At 39.6% G+C, this 22,691-nt stretch overlaps 1 protein-coding gene across 1 annotated transcript in view; it reads left to right on the top strand.

The window, feature by feature from the left end:
* Lamc1 (laminin subunit gamma 1) overlaps positions 1–22,691 on the top strand; it is a 127,328-nt gene that overhangs the window by 95,487 nt on the left and 9,150 nt on the right. Inside the window, exons 8-25 of the mRNA XM_033761965.1 lie at positions 137–235; positions 327–463; positions 866–988; positions 1,080–1,269; positions 1,571–1,683; positions 2,076–2,297; positions 2,412–2,600; positions 9,011–9,256; positions 9,737–9,890; positions 10,444–10,586; positions 11,595–11,773; positions 12,773–12,929; positions 15,066–15,271; positions 16,247–16,326; positions 18,555–18,692; positions 20,072–20,216; positions 21,401–21,550; positions 21,784–21,898. Coding sequence (XP_033617856.1) covers positions 137–235; positions 327–463; positions 866–988; positions 1,080–1,269; positions 1,571–1,683; positions 2,076–2,297; positions 2,412–2,600; positions 9,011–9,256; positions 9,737–9,890; positions 10,444–10,586; positions 11,595–11,773; positions 12,773–12,929; positions 15,066–15,271; positions 16,247–16,326; positions 18,555–18,692; positions 20,072–20,216; positions 21,401–21,550; positions 21,784–21,898 — 2,786 coding nt within the window. The remainder of the gene's footprint in view (positions 1–136; positions 236–326; positions 464–865; positions 989–1,079; positions 1,270–1,570; positions 1,684–2,075; positions 2,298–2,411; positions 2,601–9,010; positions 9,257–9,736; positions 9,891–10,443; positions 10,587–11,594; positions 11,774–12,772; positions 12,930–15,065; positions 15,272–16,246; positions 16,327–18,554; positions 18,693–20,071; positions 20,217–21,400; positions 21,551–21,783; positions 21,899–22,691) is intronic.

Consider the following 22,691-nt stretch of genomic DNA (forward strand, 5'->3'; position numbering starts at 1 on the left):
GTAGGTTTCATTTTGTTCTATTTGTATTGTATGTTAATCTATTAACGTGTAAAAAGCAAAGGATTGATGTTAAGAGTAGGATTTCTTTTCTCCCTTCTCTTCTCTCCTTGTCTTATTCTATTTTTTCATCACACAGGCCATGCTCATGTAATCCTTCTGGCAGCACAGATGAATGTAATGTTGAAACAGGAAGATGTGTTTGCAAAGACAATGTTGAAGGCTTCAGTTGTGAGAGGTACCTCATTCTTTCTGCAGCTGTGTGGTGTTTTGCTTGTTACCATATTTCAAGGCTAAAAAGTAACTGATTGTGTCTTCATCTTTTTCAGATGCAAACCTGGATTTTTTAATCTGGAATCATCCAATCCGAAGGGTTGTACGCCCTGTTTCTGCTTTGGACATTCTTCTGTCTGTACAAATGCGGTTGGCTACAATGTTTATGACATATCTTCTACTTTTCAGATTGGTAATTTTAACCTTACCCTTCCATCTCTAGAACTCTGAGACCACATTAAAATGTGCATATGTTTTTTTGAATCAGTAACCTCAAGGATTTTTTTGCTGGTGGGAAAATTTCTTGTTATTTAATGTGCATGATTCTTATTTGATCCTTTATTGAAAACGTACATATTTGTGTAGAATTTAGTGTAGTGATCACTGAGTACCAATACTATATAAATAAGAATATAATACAGCTCACAGGGTGTACCATATATAGGAACTGTTGTAGAAGCCACTCATTCAACATCCTTTATTGTTGGTGTTCTGTAAACAAGGTGCAGTCTTACACATTTTGTCACATATAGAGGACCTGGGTTCAGAATGTGTACAGTGTAACAGTTCTTGTATTCCCACTCTTTGCCTGCAGGTGAGGATGGGTGGCATGTAGAACAGAGAGATGGCTCAGCAGCATCTCTGGAATGGTCCTCTGAGAGGCAAGATATCTCTGTGATCTCAGATAGCTACTTCCCTAGGTACTTCAGTGCCCCTGGTAAGTGAGGCTGGAAACCACTGTGACATCCTGGGTGCTTCTCTTTAGTTTCATTCTCACATTCTTGCCCACCATTGTGTCTGCATTCCAGCAAAGTTCTTGGGCAATCAGGTGCTGAGTTATGGTCAGAACCTCTCTTTCTCCTTCCGAGTGGACCGACGAGACACACGCCTCTCTGCAGAAGACCTCCTGCTTGAAGGAGCTGGCTTGAGAGTGTCTGTGCCCTTGATTGCTCAGGGCAATTCCTATCCCAGTGAGACCACTGTGAAGTATGTCTTCAGGTAAGACCGTCATCTTTGTAAAAGCATTTTGGATTTGTATTGCAAAAGTCCCTTTTTTTGCCTAAGTTTATGTTAAAGAAAAACTTCTAGGTTGTTATGGTAGCTTTGTGAAAGGGACCTTTCCTTTGTTTCCTTTTTTCTTTTCCAGTTCTCTTTGACAGTTGTACTATCAACCCAGTGATCTCCTTTCTGATTTGATTAGATTATCAGCATCTCATTGTTGGTGGCACAAATGAGAAATTCCTTCCTGTACCTGGAATCAACATTACAGAAGTTAATGAGGCCCCTTTTTTCTCTCCAGGCTCCATGAAGCAACAGATTACCCATGGAGACCTACTCTTACCCCTTTTGAGTTTCAGAGGCTCCTAAACAACTTGACTTCTATTAAGATCCGTGGAACATACAGTGAGAGAAGTAAGTAATGATGTAATTCAAGAGAATTGTTTAAAAAGATGATTAGTTAGAAGGATACATGGTAATGCAAAAGTTGATCTCTTCTAATGCTGTAACACTGATCCAAAAGGAATAATATAAACTACCACATTGTACATGAATTATGTATAAAAGTAATGTATTAACAAAAACTACTATCATAGGCCTGAAGAAAATTTTTGAAAATTAGTAAATAGTATTTTATAATTAATAAGCCATTTTCTAATTACATTTCTAGTGGACAAATGAAGCTCGTGGCTGATTTTCTCTGGAATATTGGATGATTGGGTGTGGTGACTCTTGTTATTGACTTTTCACAAGCTTTTGAAAAATGAAAGGTTCCTCAGTAATTCTCCTTTCCACCCTGTACACAGGTGCTGGATATTTGGATGATGTCACCCTGGCAAGTGCTCGTCCTGGGCCTGGGGTCCCTGCAACCTGGGTGGAGTCCTGCACCTGCCCAGTGGGATATGGAGGACAGTTTTGTGAGATGTGCCTCTCAGGTTACAGAAGAGAAACTCCGGGTCTTGGACCATATAGTCCTTGTGTGCTTTGTACTTGCAATGGACACAGTGAGACGTGTGACCCTGAAACAGGTGAGAAGATGATCCTTGGCCACTGCTGGGTCTGATTTCTCTTTAGCAGCTGAGAAAGAGATGCTCATTGTCTTATTAACTTGTACACTCATCTCACACCTGTTTTCCAAATAGGTGTGTGCAACTGCAGAGACAACACGGATGGTCCCCACTGCGAGAAGTGTAGTGATGGCTACCATGGAGACCCAACCGTGGGTACCTTCTCTGACTGCCAGCCTTGTCCATGTCCTGGGGGCTCAAGTTGTGCTGTTGTCCCCAAGACAAAAGAGGTAGTGTGCACCAACTGTCCGGTTGGCACCACTGGTGAGTTGGCCTGCATTTTCCATCTTCTAATAGACATGGGGAGAAGCGACTTTGGTTTTGTCTTGTCTTTTTTTTTTTTTTTTTTTTTTTTTTTTTTTTTTTTTTTTTTTTTTTTTTTTTTTTTTTTTTTTTTTTTTTTTTTTTTTTTTTTTTTTTTTTTTTTTTCCCTTTTTTTTTTTTTTTTTTTTTGAGACAGGTCTCACTATGTAGTTGAGACTGATCTGGAACTCAGTGTGTAGCCCAGGCTGATCTCGAACTCACAGCGAGCCTCCTGCCTCAGCCTCCCAAGTGCTGGTATTACAGGCATGTGCCATTTAAAAAAAAAATTTAAATCATTTACAGTAAAAGCACATTGTGATTAATCCTTCTCAGAATACTGTCTCAGTTCAAACACATTACCCCATCATCTTTAGAACTTTTTGAAGAAGTTTTGGAAGTCCTTTCCTGTCCTTAGGAGCTGTGGTTAAAAATGTGGTGAATGTTGCTGCCTGCTGAATGCCGTCCAATGGAAAGACAGGCTCATAAAGACATTATGTTGTGCCCTTATCCACCAAATCTGGTACTGTGCAATTTCTGGTTCTTCCTCAAAGTCAAAATGAGCATGAAAAATAAATGTTTTGTATTGATTCAGGATGTCAAGGCAGCCATGACAACTCAATCACTCTAAAAATATTTCCTTTCACTTCAAATACACTAGAGTGATCAATGAAAATGTGTCTTTTACTATAATACTTTTTTTTTTTGAGATAGGGTCTCACTATGTAGTTGAGACTGACCTGGAACTCAGTATGTAGCCCAGGCTGGTCTTGAACTCACAGCGATCCTCCTGCCTCAGCCTCCTGAGTGCTGGGATTAAAGGTGTATGCCACCACACTTGGCTACTATAATACATTTTAAAAATGAACATTCACCATAGTTTAGAAGCCTCCTGAGCTGGGATTAAAGGTGTATGCCACCACACTTGGCTACTATAATACATTTTAAAAATGAACATTCACCATAGTTTAGATCACGTAGGTTAATTGTGGATTCATGAAATGTGTATCAGATTACTAATAATAGCTAATATATATTTATGGCCAGGTACTATTTTACACCTGTTCCATGTACTGCCTCATTAATCCTCACAACCCTTTTATGTAAGTTCTGTCATTACCTTGTGATAACCAAGAAAACTGAGACACAGGGACATTAAATTTCACATCCAAGGCTGCATGGCTACTCACTGTGACGCTGCAGAGATAATAATGGCTACAATATGTTCTCTTTCATAAAAAGAGAACCTAAACTTGATTTTTAGTTTGTGAGGCTTTCAATTCTTGATAAAAAGTAATAATTTTAAAATTTTTTCTCTAAATAGTCCTCTCAGTATACCATCACATTTAGTTGGGAAAATAAATTCATCTTTATGTTCTTTTTCAAAAGAGCATAAAATGAGCTCTTTCCTAGTTACTACAACAACTGCCTATGCCGAGCTACAGAGGAGACTGAGGGTCCAGAGGCCACCTTTGTCTTCCATCAGCTTCACCGAGAGGTTCTGGCTGGGCTTCTATTACATCCTGGATTCCACTGCAAGCTTCTTGTTAGAGGACCCTGGTACTGTAGTCATTAGGAGTCACCATCCTGGAGCTCCCACTGTCCTGATGACATCTAGCACAAGAGAACTGCAGCCCACTTTCAGTTATTTGCTTAAAGTAGTTGAGCAGATAGGGAACAGGAATTAGTGTAGATTTCATGTTGCTGACTTTGCTGTCTTTTTAAAATAAGATTTTTAACATAAATTTTTACATATTAATGGGGTGCCGAGTGACATAGTGATATATACATGCCTTGTGTCCTCCTTTTTAAAAAGCCATTTCCCAACAGAGTCCCACCCCAGCAGACTTCTGCAACCTTAGTCCTACCACCCATCCTGTACCTTGTTCTGCTTCAGCTCTGCTGGGCCTCAGTGCCTCAACGTCCTGGCCTCTATGCCTGCTGCAAGTTTTCCCTCTCTTTAGCCTGCTGTAGTCCCATTTCCTCCTCTCTCCAACTCGACCAGCTTCTGTCTGTTCTGTGGGGTTGAGTTGAAGCATCTCTTCTACAGTAAGTCTTTCCTGGATAAACCCACCCTACCTTACTATCTTAGATCACTAGGCTCCCTACACTGTTGCCACAGCACGGTTACAGTCCCACCTACAATATTTTCTCTTTGAAGCAATTAATAGAACATATTGATATAGATCCCTTTATTCATTCTATTGTTTTATGGGGTAGACTGCGGCCGTAAAACTAAATATTTAAGCATTTCTGAGACTCACATCTGTACTAAATAATATGAATGATGTACTGATACTATTTGGGGTGGTTCCTGGAAAGATGTAGAGTATATCTTGGAAAATGCTTTAAAAATATTTGTCACCAACCATATTTATCTCATATAAGACCTCTGATCTATATACTTGCTTTTCTTGGTTATCCTCTGGCTTGAAGGGAATGATGAATAGTAGTTCTTGAGGATATTAATTAGGAGGTAGAGGTCTGTATGAAAACATCATAGCATAAAAATAATGCTTAATTTTTTATTGTACTTTTAACTTTTTATTATCTGTCTCCTCTCTTTACTCTTCAACCCTGGTTTAACCACCATAGAGACAGAGGATTTTCTTTATACGCTTGTGAATAAAGAACATTGTTAAGCATGACTATTTGTTGAATGAAGGTGAATGTTTGCTGACTAAATGAAAGGAGATTCATTATAAGGAACATAAGGTATTCCTTGTTTAGGAGATTTTTCCAAGACTGTGAATAACTGATAGTTATTTAGCTCATCATACATAATCTTGTAAAAATGATCTTTGGAGATAAATGTTAATAATTCTTTTTTCAATAAACTTGAGTGTGTGTCTTTGGGAATAGAGAAAAAGGATGGTTCTTTTTCCTCAGAGGCTAAAATTATGGAGCGAAATACAGATCATTTTAATACAGCATGATTATTTCAGGTTAAAGAATGTACGTAAGGATGCTGAAGAAGAAAGAACGAAAGACATCTCTCCCAGTGGGGGAAAAGGAGATAAAGGAAACTAAGGCTGAAAAAAATGCATGTTGCCTGCTTAGCATCATATAAATAGTACAGCTAGGATTTAAACCTAGATCCTAGACTGTAAATTACAGGATAGACTAGCCACAGCTACCAAATCATGTTTTGGAGTGAATTTTTCACAGGCCATCAGGATCTCTGTTTTAGCTTTTCTACCTAATTTTACTTTTTATTCAAAGCAAGTATTAAAACTTTGAAAGTGTGGGTCATCTCTAGAATAGCTAAATTATCTGATGAAGAAAGCATAATTGGAATGCTACCTGAGTGCTAATCTGGAAATAGATTTGAGTGAGAATCTGGTGGCTGTATGCATCAGGGCCAGAGGGTCTCTAGTGTCTCATCCCCACCAACACCGTGTTTCTTCCTCTCCTGCCCCACCTCCACCTCCACCTCATCAGTCTGCATTTGTTAAATCCGGTGGTTAGTTTCAGTGCTCATCTTCCCCAGTCTCTCAGCTGCTCCAAACATTGTCTCCCCTTTCTTCTCGCCTTCTGTATCATTTCACTCCCCTTGTTTTCCTTCAACCTTTGCTCTCTTGGGTATCCTTCCATCACCTCTGCTGGTCAACTAGGGACTTTCAAGTCAAGCTCTCTGCATCTTTCCTTTAAGTGATCAGATCTCCTCTTTAGGATTGAAAAGCCTCTTGATGCCTGTAACTTCAGCATTTGTATTTTCAGTCCTAACGCCTCTCCCCTGAGCACCAATTACCTACTTACCAGCCTGCCTGAGTGGTAGGCTGGAAGTCTTTGCTTGCCCTTCCACATCCACTCTCTGCCTTTCTCCAAGCGATGAAACCTGTGTGTGCCACGTCACATCCCACCTCCATGGAGTTCAGATAACAGGAAGCACATAGAGGAGAACAGAGAGAAGGGGGTTAAGGACTGAGTATTTATTTCTCTGAGAATTCCTTTGGATTGGTGATGCTAAATCAGAGTTCTCAGCTCCTAGCAGTTGACCTTCTCCAAATAGCACTTTCTGACTTTGTTTCTAGTAATTGAGGTGCAGGCTGTGGAGCCTGTCCTATGCACTATTGTCCTTCTGGTTTCCTACACATTTACCTATACTTCTATGATAGCAGCACCTGTATTAACCTGGGTGGTTAATTTCTTCTGAAATGTGGGTCGAAACCTCCATGGTCCCACAACTCTTGTATTCTGTGTGCCTGTAAAACCAGCACCATGTGGATGATGCTAGGGTCTGTAACCAGTTTGAGCAGTAGCCAGGTTCCAGGTTCTTTTGCATCATGGCTGTTGTAGGGGCCTCTGAGTGTCTGTTTGTCTGAACCCTGAATGGAACCCCAGGAAGCCAATTTCCTAGGTGGCCTTTCTGGAGCAGGGTGCCCTGTGGCTCTCTTCCTAAAGCAGTCTTTTACTTTCTACTCTTGAGTCTTCTAAGAATGAGCCCTTTCACATTCCTCCAATGCCCTTAAGGTGTCCTTCTGTAAAGTACTTGGCTTCTTTTTTAGTACTAATCCTTTTAGCAACTGGACTTTTCTCTGCTCAAACTTTATAGGCCCTAACTTTACAGAACCGTTCTGGTGAGACTCAAAACTTTTAAAAACCACTCAGCTGTGCCACTTGTTCTTGATTCTCAATGTAGAGCTAGCTAAAAGCCCCCAGTAGTACCAGTGTCACAGCCTGAATGCTGGGCTGCATTCAGGTTTCCTCTGTCACATTAATTAATCCACCATCCTTAATCTCAGTCTCCCACAAAGTATCAGGACATGAGCAAAATGTAGACACATTTTCTGCCAGAGCATATCACACACGGCCTGGACTGCCATTTGAGTCCTTGTGCCCAGCTGAAACCTCCTGAGCCTAATCTTTACAATCTGCATTTCTATTAGCATTCTGGTCTTATGATCTGTAAGCCAAATCTCCTATCATACTCGGCTCACAGCATTCTAGGGTTCCTTTTCCAGCCAGCATTTCCAAACCTGTCCAATCTCCTGCAGAACCAGTCCCAAAGGCATCTGTTTAGGTACCAGGGATCAAACTTGGGTCCTTGTGCTTGCAAGGCACGTGGTGGAACCACTTAGCTAAATCCCCTGCCCTTTTTTAAGTATTCTTTTTTTGGGTACTGGTGATCAAACTCGGGTCCTTGTGCTTTCAAGGCAGGCGGCAGAACCTCTAGGCTAAATCCTTGGCCTTCCCAATGGCATCTGAATGATATGGTCAAGTAAAGCCATAGTTAGAACTCCCACTTCTCTAATGTCAAAATCTGTCTTAATCACTTTCCTTGTCACTAGAACAAAATATCTGTTAGTTAAAGGAGAAAGGGTTTATTTTGGTTCATGGCTTGTATAGGTTTCAGTCCATAGCTGGCTGGCTCCAAGGCAGAGCAACATGGTATAGCGGCATAGCTGAGGAATGGCTGCTCATGGGATGGCGATCAGGAAGCAGAGTGAAGGGAGGGGCCAACAGTGGGAGATTACCTTCCAAAAGCCCCACCTATGTGCCCCCTGGGGGATATCTAGATATAATGCATAACATGAACAAACTTCTGATTCTCTAGGAATTTTAGGCAAATGTAGGCCCTATTAGCTACAAAGATATCCAGTTTCAGTTAATGACGGTGCTGAAGTGGAGGAAGTAGGATGAGCAGTGAGTTCTGTGCAGTGGAAAAGAGCTCTGATTCTAGCTCTGCCTCTCTTCTGTCAGCTTGGTTGTGGGCAAGGTACTAATGTTTCTGTTGCTTTCTGTTCCAATAGAAACTGGTGGCAATGGATGATTTCTCAGAAATCATCTTTTCTAGAAATCTCTTTTCCTGTATTGGTTGACACAGCTGAACAAGAGGTAGTGGGTGCCTTTTATATGTTAAGGGCATTATCCTACTCACTCTGTTTGGGGAACTTACAGAGTCAAGAGTAGCATGTCATTTTTAAAAAATATTATCAGCTACACCAAGATATGAATGTGCCATTCCTTGGAACTGGAGGTTAATAAACCTTGAACCTGACTCATTTACAAAGTACGTTTTTTTTTTATACTGTGGATTGAACTTGGGCCCTTGCACTTATGAGGCAGGCACTGGAACCACTGAGCTAAATCTCCAGCCCTACAAAGTACTTTATTGCAAGGTTTTGGTTAGCTGTCAGAGTGTTTGAAGTGAGGTAGACAAACTGTGGTTATGTGTATTTTAAGAAGGAAACAGAGATGTGCTGGACATCTCTCCATTGATCTGACTCAGTGCCAGGGCTACAGCCCAGGTTCCTGCTGCCTTCCACTGCCCCATGGCACCTCACATCTGGAAAATACACTAGACTGCCTGTGGTAACTGAGCGCCAGAGATGTCCAAGGTCTTTCTTTCATAACAACTGTCTCATCCCCAGGTAAGAGATGTGAGCTCTGTGATGATGGCTACTTTGGAGACCCCCAGGGTAACAATGGCCCTGTGAGGCTCTGCCGCCCATGCCAATGCAATGACAACATCGACCCGAACGCAGTGGGAAACTGCAATCGCTTGACAGGAGAGTGCCTGAAATGCATCTATAATACTGCTGGCTTTTATTGTGATCGATGCAAAGATGGCTTTTTTGGAAATCCCTTGGCTCCCAATCCAGCAGACAAATGCAAAGGTAATCAGCCATTGGTCAGGTGCTTTATATGCCTTTATTCTGTGATTTATCTGAGTCTCTTAGAATACAGTAGTTCAGTCTAGTGCAGCACTGTCCAATAAAAATACAATACAATGTGACTTGCAGTTTTAAATTTGTAAAACTTAAAATTTTTTAGTCATCACATTAAAATAAAAGAAAGAGGAAAAAGTTAATATATTTTATTCAACCTAATATAGCCAATAAATTATTTTAATAAGTAACCAATAAAAATTATTAATGAAATGTATATCCTTTTTCCCCCCAGACGAAATCTTCAACATCTAACATTTATAGCACATCTCAATTCAGATCAGTCAGTTACATTTCAAATGCTTCCCAGCTGAATGTGACCAGGGGCTTCTGGGACAACACAAATGTAAAGAATCTGTTCATGGTTCATTTTTATTTAGCCTTCCTCTCTGATGATTTTCTCTGTGCTCTCTCTGTCTTCCTTCATAGCCTGCAGTTGTAACCCATATGGGACAGTCAAGCAGCAGAGGAGCTGCAACCCTGTGACCGGGCAGTGCGAGTGTCTCCCTCATGTGTCTGGTCGAGACTGTGGTGCTTGTGACCCTGGCTTCTACAACCTGCAGAGTGGGCAAGGCTGTAAGAGGTGAGACATCAGTGCGTTTAGTGGAAGCCATCTTTACTTTTTATATTGCAAGAAGTGAATTTTTGTAAGTCATAATAGTTGATTTTGTTCCAAATGATTTGAATACCTCATGCAGGAAATGCATCCTTCAAGGCCAACACTAGAGAATTGTAACTAAGATAATGGGACAAAAGAATGGAACACAGTGGCTCTACTTGTGTCAGAATCAGCTGAGCAACATTTTTAAAGTAAAATTTACAAGGTTCTTTCTGGGATGCTTCGAATCATACCCTTCTGGATTACAGCCCGGGAAGTCTGAGTGCCTGATTGGTGCCGCTACAGTAATAGTTTATCATACCAGTGGTGGTGTTAGTCTCAAAAAAGAGGACCTGAATAGCACTCATAGAAGTTTCTTGAATTTTGAGGGCTTAGTAACCTTTTACATTCTGTTGTCATAACCCTTAACATACTGTTTTCTGATTAAGATTACACCAGTACTGTGCTGAAAAAACAACACAACTTTTGCTTAAAGTCTATTTTTCTTACCTTAGAAATGTCCTGTGTTTATTTTCAGGTGTAACTGCCATGCTTTGGGTTCGACCAATGGGCAGTGTGATATCCACAGTGGCCAGTGTGAGTGCCAGCCTGGCATCACCGGTCAACACTGTGAGCGCTGTGAGGTCAACCATTTTGGGTTTGGACCTGAAGGCTGCAAACGTAAGGCATACTGTTGGCATGCAACCCTGAGGCTTTTCTGATTCTAGTTAGAACAGACTTTGACAACCTCTAACTAGCCACCTGGCTCACAGTCCGGGCTTACCTGAGTCATCAGGGATGCTCTCTTTCACGACATAATGCTCTTTTTCTGAAACTCTGGAAATCAAGGACTTTTCTGATTTCTTTTCAACCACCTTATTTGTATTTTCTTTTATGGTGTTTTCGAATCTTCCTTTTTTCCAAACGAGAATCTCCCTTTGATTATTGAGTTTTCCCCATGTTTAACAAAACTTTATTGATTGCATTCCTAGTGGAAAGAATGAAACAGGGAAGGATTCTTTTGGGTTGTGTTTGTTGACTTACTGGCTGCAGTTGCTTCCCACCCTTGGGGCCCTTTTGGTACGATTGCGTATAAACATCTGCTTCTCCTTGGCATAAACACTTGCCTGGAATTAGGCCTCAGAACAGTTTGGTGGTGTTGCTTTCTGAATTCCTTCATTTCTCCTGTGGAATGTAGCAAAAGTAATTTGCTCAGCTCAGAGAACAAAGTGCGTAAACAAATTGTAAAATAATGCAAGAGAGCATTATTAAAGCATTTAGGCTTTCTGTCCTTAGAGGAGTACTAAGCATAGGATAGTCCAAGGTAGAGATGAATTCCTAGAGTGCATGGAAAGGGCACTGATTAACTTAATGACTTCTGTAACTATTAAGTAATGTGAAATGTGCCCCAGAGGATGGACATTTTATTTTAAAGCTTATTTTTACTTTAAAAATATGTCTTCTCTGCTAAGGGAACCTAGCCATTTAACCTCTCATAAATAAACCAACCTGCCTGCCTACCTTCCTTCCTTCCTTTCCTCCCTTCCTTTCTTCTTTCTTTTCTTTCTTTTCTTTTTTTTTAAGTTTACTTATAATGATTACAATCAGTTTATTGTTATGAGTCTTGAATAAAGAAAACAAAATGCACCTTTTTTACTTAGCTGCATACTATTTTCCCCTGTTCTGCAGCTTGTGACTGTCATCCTGAGGGGTCTCTTTCACTTCAGTGTAAAGATGATGGTCGCTGTGAATGCAGAGAAGGCTTTGTGGGAAACCGCTGTGACCAGTGTGAAGAGAACTATTTCTACAATCGGTCTTGGCCTGGCTGCCAGGAGTGTCCAGCGTGTTACCGACTAGTGAAGGATAAGGTAAGCTGTCAGCCATGCATTCATTCACTCAGTGGACATTGACTGGAAACCTACTGTACACTAAGCTTCAGAGACACAGTGGTGAACCAGGCAGATATGGGCCCCATTCTCAAAGACTGTGTTCCGGTTTGGAGGCAAAAAATATAAATAAATAAACAAACAAACATTGAGATAAATTCCAGAAAGAATAACAAGTGGAGAATAACTGGGAAATAATACTCAATAAAAGGGCCCGCTAAGGAAATTCCTATGTAATGCGCTCATAAGGATGAGAAGGACTGAGCCACATAAGAAGTAATGGCAGGTTGTTCCACGCAAAGGGAACTCATATACAAGGCCTGGAAGCTACAGTGTGGCTGGAGCCTGCTGAAGGGAGAGTAGTTTATGATAAGACTGGAACGTTTGGTAGGGTCAGGTTACGGAGGACCATGCTGAAAGTAATAAAGAATTTGTGTCTTACCTCTAATCTAAGGGAAATGTACTGAAGACACTCTTACAAGTTTAGAAATCTAGTTTGTTTTTTAAGAGTAGTAGACTGCTCTATAAAGAATGATGGAAGTAGAGCAAAGGAGGAAGCCTTGATTGGGTTGGATTGGGATTGGGAAAGAGAAGAATTAGGATGGGTCTTAGGTTTTTTGCTTAAGGTAGCTAGAGACATTTTCTTCCGAGATAACCCAGGGAGAACAGGTTTAAGAAATACAAATTTGGATATTGAGTTTAAGATTCTTATCAGAGAGCCCATTAGAGAAATTAAGGCAGCAATCCAATATTCAAGGGAATGGTCAGAATTGAAAAATTGACAGAAGCAGTGTTTAAAGTCAAAGGAACGGTCCTGAAAGCTTTCTTTTGAAGTTAGAGAAATAAAGAAAAACTACCTTTGTCACTGTTTATAGGTAGACATGTGGAGTGTGCAAACCTACCTATTCATAGAGTGCCCCTGTCATTCCTACAGGAAGTACTGTTGAGTTCTTTCCCTTTTTTATTCCTCCACATATTTAGGTTGCTGATCATCGAGTGAAACTCCAGGAATTAGAGAGTCTCATAGCAAACCTTGGGACTGGGGATGAGATGGTGACAGATCAAGCCTTTGAGGACAGACTGAAGGAAGCAGAGAGAGAGGTTATGGACCTTCTTCGTGAGGCCCAGGCTGTCAAAGGTACATGCAAGTAAACTGTGGGTGGGTAAATCTGCAGTGTGGCTCCTATTCAAAGTTAATTAGTATAGTTTTATAAGTTTCTTTCTCACTTTTTAAACAACTTGCAGAATATAAATTACTTTCTTTTTCAAACAATATTTTGAAAGCCAAAACATCAGCTTAATGCTTTAAGATACGATAAACAGAAGATAATTTTCCAACATATCAAAAATGTTTGGGCTGGGGATTTAGCTTAGTGGCACCACTCCCGCCTCACAAGTGCAAGGTCCTGAGTTCGATCCCCGGTACCAAGAAAAAAAAATTGATGTTCAAATTAGAAATGTTTTATAAATCTGTTCTGTATATTTTTCTGGTGATTAGTGATGTTGATCCTTTTTTTCATATACTTGTTGGTTGTTTGTATGTCTCCTGAAAATGTCTATTTAGGTCTACTGTCCATGTTTTAAGTCAGGTTATTTGGGTTTTTGCTATTGAGTTTTTGGAGTTCCTTACATTTTTGTATATCAATCCCTTGTTAGATAAGTAATTAGCACATACTTTTTCTCATTCTGTAGGTTATTTCTTTTTTTGTTGTTTGTTTGTTTGTTTTGCTACCGGGGATTGAACTCTGGACCTTGTGCTTGCTAGGCAGGCAGCAGAACCACTGAGCTAAATCCCTAGCCTGTCTGTAGGTTATTTCTTGCCTTTGTGCTGTAGAAGTTTTTAGTTTGATATAATTCCAGTTGCTTTTGTTTGCATTCAGATGTCCTAAAGTATTTCTTCTGTGTTTTCTTCTAGCAGTTCGTTGTTTCAGGTCTTACATTTAAGTCTTTAATTCATGAGTTGAATTTTGAGTCCAGTTTCATTCTTCTGCATGTGAATATTCAGTTTTCCTAACACATTAATTGAAAAGACTGTCCTTTTCTCATGTATGTTCTTAGCAACACTGTTGAAAGTTGGTTCACTGTAGATACGTGAGTTTACTTCTCGGTTCTCTATTCTGTTCCAGAAGCTGGTCAATTTTGAGGGTTGCTTAATGGGTTTTGTGTATGAAAATGTAATACTGACTGGCTTACTTTTGCTTGCACTTTTATCTTTTGCTTTTTCAGGACCAAAGCATATGGTTTAAATTTAATGGACATAATTAATAAAGGACCATTTGAAAAACTATTTAGAAGCAGATAGCAGTTTGAAAAAAAATTACATAAATATGCAAAGTGGAGGGATAGTCCAAAAGTCTACTTAAAATACAAAATTAGTTGAATTTGCCATACTTCAACATCTGTTTTAAACATAGATTTTTCTAAGTTTTTAAATATATTTAGCTTTCAGGACTTGCAGCATTATTATTATTATTATTTTTTTTTTTTTGGTTTTTTGAGACAGGGTCTCACTATGTAGTTGAGACTGACCTGGAACGCACTATGTAGCCCAGGCTGATCTCAAACTCACAGTGATCCTCCTGCCTCAACCTCCCGAGTGCCGGGATTACAGACGTGCACTAGCAAGCCCAGCTGTATAAGAAATTTTTAAAGATGGTTTTCTTTTCCGTGTCACCAAGATGTACTGACCGTACATCAAATTTGCAGCATTTTTAACAACTTTTTATTTTTATGATTAAATCTGACATGTGCTGGAATATCAAAATCAATCTCTCCTTTATCAGACATTCCTCACTTGTCTTCTCTTTGTCAACCCTATGTAAGACTGTCGATTTATAGTGATGAGTAGAAAGAGGGACTTGCCAGGCTTGGTGGCTCATGCCTTTATAGGCACTCTGGGAGGCCGAGGCAAGGAAGATCACAAGTTTGAGCTCAACCTGGTCAATTTAGTGATCCTGCCTCAGCCTTCTTAGCAATTTAGTTAGACCTTGTCTCAAAATAAAAAATGGGCTGGGGATGTAGCTCAATGTAAAGGCCCTGAGTTCAGTACCTAGTAGAAAAATAGACAAAGAAAGGGCTTCATAGTTAAGTGGGCCAGAGAAACATACAGTTGGAGCCTGGTGTGAAAAATGTAGCAGTGAAAGTGTGATGAGGGGGCATTGAAAATTTGTCACAAAGAAGCTGTTTTGGAAAGTAAAAATACACAGTGCCTCAGATTTCATGAAGGATGTTAGTCCCCCCTCAGATAATTTATGGACTGTCTTCTGCAATTCAGATGTAGATCAAAACTTGATGGATCGACTTCAGAGAGTGAATAATACCCTGTCCAGCCAGGTTAGCCGTTTACAGAACATTCGGAATACCATTGAAGAGACTGGGAGCTTGGCTGAGCAGGCACGGGCCCGAGTAGAGAACACAGAGCATCTGATTGAAATCGCTTCCAGAGAACTGGAGAAAGCGAAAGTCGCTGTTGCCAATGTGGTAAGTGATTGGGAAGTTCTAGGGGAAAGAGTTGGGGGAGCCCTTTGATCATTTGTTTTTGTTTTTGTTTTTTTGGTACCGGGGATCAAACTCAGGTCCTTGCGCTTGTGAGGCAGGCCACTGAACTGCTGAGCTAAATCCCTCGCCCAATCATTTGTAGTAAGGCTGTTCATGGCAGTGGAGTGGTTTTTTGGTTTCTCCTTTCTTGCTCTGCAGAAGAAGAAAACCACATTGCTCATGTTCATCATGCAACAAGACAGAATAAAAATTGGCTTGGTGTGGTAGTCCATGCCTTAGGTTAGAATTATTCAGCCCGTAGGCTTAATTAAATTAAGCCTTAGGTTAGAATTTTAGCCAGTGTCCACAGCAATTATATTGACTTCTTACTTTCACTTGTGCTACTTTTCTATTTTGTGTAAATGTAAACCTGTAAGTATATAATCTAGTTTTAGAGCATTCATGGTTTGATAGCTGGATTTTCTTGTGAAAAGAAGATAACGGAACACATTATGAAAACTCCCAAGAAAACCAAGTCTTGGAGATAAATTAGTTCTGGTGAGCTTTGTATAAGAATTTGGAACAAAAGTTTACCATGACAAAAGGAGGCTGACAGAGGAGAATTGCTGTGAGTTTGAAGCCAGCCTGGGTTACATAGTTCAAGGCCAGCCTGAACTACACAGAAAGATCATCAGAAAACAAAAACAATTTTTAAAAAAACCCTATGGGCATCTAGGTTTTTTGTTTTTGTTTTTCCATTTTGTTCCTTCATCGGTACTCAGCAATTTCATTTTCCTTTATCCTTCACTGAAAATAGCAATAATTTACAGTGAAAAGTGTTGATATTAAATAAAGACCTCTGAAAATAAGCATTCTCTTTTGCTTCCAACACTAATAAAAAGTTAGTTTTGACCCTTGCTTTGTGAAATTTAAAACCGTTTAGTCCTTTCAGACTAAATGCTTTTATTTCCTCTTCAGTCAATCACTCAACCAGAGTCAACTGGAGACCCAAACAACATGACTCTCTTGGCAGAGGAGGCCCGAAAACTTGCAGAACGGTAACACGCTGACCCCCCAGCTAGCTGTCAGGTGTAGCTTGCCTTATGCATGTGTGTTCCTGCGTCATCTCACAAACACTTTCCACTGCACGGTTTGCTCTCCTTTTTGCAATGTATTCTGTTTTCCTTTTACTTTGAAATTAAATATTTGTTTTATTAGAATGCGATTATTTTGAAGTGCAATTATATTTGCATATCTCAAAACCACACCATTTTTAGATTTTTAACTTCAAAACCTTAAAGTCATTAGGTTTCTGAGAAACTCTGTAGAATTTAATTAATTTAAATTTTTATATCTGTCAATAAAAATGTACAATTTTCAAATCTCAATAGAAAATATTGCTAGCCTATAGTATATTTGAAATTAAGCCAAAGGAAAGACTGACCATTTTCATTCTTGAGTTTTTAAAGATTTTTTTTTAAAATAAGATAATCTCTTTGGAAAGTTTTAAATTATAGAAGTTTTCAAGTTAAAAAGATCTTAGAAAATAAAATTGCTGGAATATAGGCTCCATTAGGGCAGGCATTTTTGTGTATTTCACGCACTACTAAAGCACCAGGGCCTGGCCTGTGGGAGGTATTCAGTAAATGTTCGTTGACTAAATTGTAGAACAGTTAGTAGACCTTATGGATAAGGTTTATAAATTAAGCCTTAGGTTAGAATTTTAGCTACAGTGTCCACAGCAATTATATTGACTTCTTGCTTTCACATGTGCTACCTTTCTATTCTGTGTAAATGTGAATTTGTAAGCTATATAATCTAGTTTATAGAGCATTCATGGTTTGATAGCTAAATTTTCTTGTGAAAAGAAGATAATGGAACACATTATGAAAACTCCCAAGAAAACTAAGTCTTGGAGATAAATTAGTTCTGGTGAGCTTTGTACAAGGATTTGGAACAAAAGTTTACCATGCCAAAAAGAATGGCCACATATTGTAGTTTGACAGTGTCCTGCATTGCAGTGCTATAACATGAAATTTTAGAAATGGAAAAACCCTTAGTATTTACCCAGCTCAATGCATTATTCTAGAGTCTCTTGACATATTCATTGCAATTTGGTGTTGAGGGGCTTTTCCTGCCAGTAATCAGGTTGTGAAAAGTCTTGAGAAGTCCTACTGTTTTAAGACTATGTAGCAACTGAGCTAGACTAGCAGATTATTAATAATAACAATTTGTCCTGAGATTTGTGTTATGAGTAGATAAATGATTTCTTGTTAGCATGCACAGTTTTACTGGTAAATTACTCTTAATTATGTTAAATATAAAGATTTATTCCTATAAATTTTATATCACTAATTTATGTGGACAATATCCATTCTCAGTTTATCTTCGTAAACTTAGCCCACAAAAATGATGGCAAAGTTCTAAATTATTGAGATTTTTCAGTATTTTTAGATTTCTGCCTCCTTTGGTTTATACAGGGTCTTCCCCCACAAATGTTATCTTCGTTACTTTTCTTCATTGGTGAGAATGAAATACCTGAAACCAAAATTAAAGGAGGAAAGGTTTATTTAGTTCACAGTTTAAAGATGTCGATGGCCATACCATCTTGAACATGCCCAATCTCTGATCTCAGAAGCTAAGCAGGGTCGGGCCTGGTTAGTACTTGGATGGGGAGTTCACAGTTTATAGAAGTTTCAGTCCATAATTGGCTGGCTGCAAGACAGGGTGGCATTCCAGACAGGCACTGCAGAGCAGAAACAGTTCATGGTGGGCAGAAGGTAGCAAAACAAGCAAGTGACAAACTACAAGTAACTAACAGCAAGCCTCTTTCTGTCCCTTACATTGTATCCAGGCTGCCCTCCCTTGGGGGGATAGCGCTCACAGCCTTAATCCTAGCATTGCACCATGAATTAGTCACACACTGTAGCTTCAGCCACCTCTGAAAAAGCCTCACCTATGACTGTATGAGGCTTTGGGGGGACATCTAAACACAAGCCATAACAAATACATAATCAGGAAAAGAAAAACTTGTGTAATTATTTTAATATTAAATTTATTGAGACCTCAAGGGGTTAATGCAAGTTACCTTTGTCCTCTGCAATTATAAAAGGTTCTCAAAGTGGTGGCCATTAGTTCCAGACATTTATTAGTATGGTAAACTGTTGAAGTGTACATGCACTGTTTTGGGCAGATTCTGTATAATAAAATAAAAGTTACCTAAATTTTACTTCTTTCCCTATGAGATGGTCTACTTCATGATTTACTTTTTCTCTTTCATGTATAGCCATAAACAAGAAGCTGATGACATTGTACGAGTGGCAAAGACAGCCAATGATACATCTACTGAGGCTTACAATCTGCTTTTGAGGACCCTGGCAGGAGAAAATCAAACAGCATTTGAGATTGAAGAGCTTAATAGGAAGTGAGTATAATTTAAAAGTGGCTCACTGCCCTTTCGATATTGTTGTAAGTAACACCAGTTCAATAAAGAATTAAATGATGTGGATTCGGGGTATGCATTCATGTAATAAGATTTCTTTTATTAATCATGCTTTTGAAATAGAAAACTGATTAGAGCAGGGACTATGGAGCCACAGAGATTTTTTTTTTTTTGATCCACTTACAGTAACTGGAGAATGGTAACAAGGTTAGTCATGGTGCTTAAAATTCTGCATAATTAAAAAATGACAAAATACGATATAGAGAAAACATACTTGAACTACAGATCTTTAATGAGGTCTAGAATAAGAAATTACAAGATGAGGATCCCTTATCTGAAATGCTTGGTACAAGAGTTTTGAATACTGGACTTTTTTCAGACTTGGGGATATTTGCAGACACATAATGAGTTATCTCACATGAGGAACTCAAGTCTAAACACAAAATTCACCTATGTTCTTCTATACTTTACAAACATATAGCCTGAAATTTCACGTAATATTTTTGGTGTTCCTGCATTTGACTGTGCCTGTGTTTTCACTTATGGCACCATTTTGGTACTCAAAGTTTTAGATTTTTCAGCATTTTAAATTTAGGGGTCAGAAATGCTCAACCTATATAGGGCACACAGTATGTTATAAGCATAAGTGCTGAGAGGACATGTAAATTTCAGCTAAATGTTGGTATTAAATGAAAGGTTTTTTTTGTTTGTTTGTTTTTGTTTTTGATGCGGGGATTTTAAGACAGGGTCTCATCATGTAGTTGAGACTGACCTGGAATTCACTATGTAGCCCAGGCTAGTCTCGAACTCACAGCGATCCTTCTGCCTCAGCCTCCTGAGTGCTGGGATTATAGGCGTGCACCACCATGCCTGGCATAAATGAAAGCATTTTAATGTAACATTTCCTTTCAGGTTTCAGGTAGAGGACTGTAATATTGAGTGTGCCCAAAGCAGGCTGTAAAGAGTTAAGCCCACAATTGGCTTGTTTATAGAAGTGAGTCTGGCTGAAGCCTACATACCAGGATCAGAGTAACTTGCACCCAAATTCTGTTCCCGCAACTCAAACTTTCTGCCTAGAAGGACAGTATTCTAATTATAACCACATATTTTATCTATTCTATTCCTAATTCGAGAATGCTTTATCTTGTCCTTTATGAGCCCTGTTTACATTAATTTCCAAAGAAACCACACATTGCCTTTACCCCAATTAATTGCCAATAAAAGTCAGTGCCTGGGACTGGCCAGGGCCTTTGTCAGTTGCATGGGCTTGGTTGTCCTCACACCCTGCTTTCTACCCTAGTTCTGTCTCCTAATGTATTTTTTTCTCAGGCTTTTATTAAATCATATAATTTGTTCCTAAGGTATGAACAAGCAAAGAATATCTCACAGGATCTAGAAAAGCAAGCTACCCGTGTTCTTGAGGAGGCCAAGCGGGCTGGTGAAAAAGCTGTGGAGATCTATGCCAGTGTGGCCCAGCTGGCCCCTGTGGACTCAGAGGCCCTGGAGGTATGTACCTGTGCTGGCTGTCACCAGTGCTATCATACATGTCCCCACCCCTCTAGTCTCTGTAAGAGCCTGTCTGATGGCCTGCGTCCCCCCATCAGCCCTTCAGCTGGCTCACTGAGTTGTTTTAAATACACCAGTAGAACTCATCAAGGTAAAAAATCTTGCTATAATTTAATGTTAATAACTATAAAGATTATTATTAACATTAAATAGTAAGGAGTACTTTGGTGATATGAGTATCTCGAATCTTCCATATATACCTAAATTATAAAGTATTGGAATTACTTAAAACACAATAATACATATAGACCCTTATCCCAGACACTGTGTGCTGGATACTTGGGAAGCAATAAAAAAGGATGGTTTAAGTGAAAGAAGTGTATCAAGATGCTCTAAGGTAGGTCAAACATCTGGGGGTTGGTAGTATTTTATTTTAGATCTGTACTCTGATTATGGTTCCTATACAAATCCATGTATAAATGTATTTTTGCATTAAAAATTAGACTTGGAATTTGCTGTCTTACTTTGTCTTTCACAGTCTATATTTTTCACTATATCTTTCAATATTTCACTTTTTTCGGGGGGGGGGTACCGGGGATCGAACTCAGGACCTTGCGCTTAAAAGGAAGGTGGCAGAACCACTGAGCTAAATCCCCGGCTCAATATTTCATTTCTGTGCATGAGGAGTTGACATCCTGAGGGTTTTTAGATCTCTTCAGATATATACATACTGTCTGATTCCGTGTATTTTAAATTGAAAATACTCAAGACTTCCATGATAACCATCAGAACAGTGGCAGCTTCAGGAGGGGAGATGGGGAGACAGGCTTGGCATGATGGAAATACTGTGTCTTGATTGAGGTATTGACTACATAGATACATATATTTGTCGGAACTCGTCAAACTGCATGTAAACACAGAATTGTACTGTGTGTAGAGTATACCTCAATTTAAAAATAAAGGTGCACAGGGAGACAGCCCACTTTCTGGTCCCCCTTCTGTCTCTCTTAGAGCTTTCTTTCTCTCAATAAAATTCCTACACTTAAAAAAAAAAGTGCACAAAATCTTGATCTGTGCTATTCTCTTAAAAAAAATCAACTCAACATTAAGTGTCATAGTTCCCACATTGCTTTTCATTGGTTTTTTTCATTTAAAATGTAATAATATTACTTGCTTTTTCATAGAATGAAGCAAATAAAATAAAGAAAGAAGCTGCTGATTTGGACCGTCTGATTGATCAGAAGTTAAAGGATTATGAGGACCTCAGAGAAGACATGATTGGGAAGGAATTGGAAGTAAAGAAACTTCTGGAGAGTGGAAAAGTTGAACAGCAGGTTGGTTTGATTTTCAGCTTGCTTCACTTCTTGAGGCAAAGTGAAACCATCATGGTAAAGCGGTGTTTCGCACGGAGCCAGCATTGCCGAGATGGCAGTCATAGAGTGCTCGGAGGTGGCCTGTGCTGACACCAGGGCCCAGCATGCCGTGTGCTGCAGAGCCTCCAAGATGTCTGTCAGGAGAGGGCAGGGGCGGCTTTGGAGGGTTTTTCTGACCTGCTGTGCCTTTGCAGACTGCCGACCAACTCCTGGCCCGTGCTGATGCCGCCAAGGCTCTTGCTGAAGAAGCTGCTAAAAAGGGACGAAATACTTTACAGGAAGCCAATGACATTCTCAACAATCTGAAAGGTATGAGAGAGTCAGGTAACGAGTATATTGTTTGTTTCCTCTGTTCTCTCTCTCTCTCTCTCTCTCTGTGTCTCTCTGTCTCTCTCTCTCTCTCTCTGTCTCTCTCTCTCTCCTCTTTCTTCCCCTGTCTTTTTAGTGTTAGCATGATATTCTTCAAACACACATAAAGTGAAATATACCTACTAGATTTAACAGTTACCAAGATTTTTACCATACTTCGTTAACACCTTACAGTTTGTTGTTACTATGGGCAGCAAACCTGGGGCTTCACCTCTGGTGGGCAAGTGCTCTACCACTAAGCCACATCCCTGGTCCCATCCTCCATTTTTTTATGATGAAGTATTTCTTTTTTGGTTTTTTGAGACAGGATCCCACTGTATAGTTGACACTGACCTGGAACTCACTATGTAGCCCAGGCTGGTCTCGAACTCACAGCGATCCTCCTGCCTCAGCCTCCCGGAATGCTGGGATTACAGGTGTGCACCACCATGCCTGGCCTTGAATAGCTTTTTTTTTTGTTTGTTTTGTTCTTTTTGGTATGATGAAGTATTTCTAAGAAAATCCTAGTGCAGGGCGGGGATTTAGTTCAGTGGTTCCGCTGCCTGCCTTGCAAGTGCAAGGTCCTGAGTTTGATCCCTGGTACCCCCCACCAAAAAAAATCCTAGTGCGTACATTTTACTCCTTACGTACTTCAATATGAAAACCACACAAAGGCATTTGGAATAACCCATGTAACCCAGATCTGCCTATTTGGCCAACTTAACATTGGTAAATGGAGATTAGTAGCCTTTCT

This window comes from Fukomys damarensis, unplaced genomic scaffold, assembly GCF_012274545.1.
Source record: "Fukomys damarensis isolate Sample0158 unplaced genomic scaffold, DMR_v1.0_HiC HiC_scaffold_11, whole genome shotgun sequence".
Taxonomy (NCBI): Eukaryota; Metazoa; Chordata; class Mammalia; order Rodentia; family Bathyergidae; genus Fukomys; species Fukomys damarensis.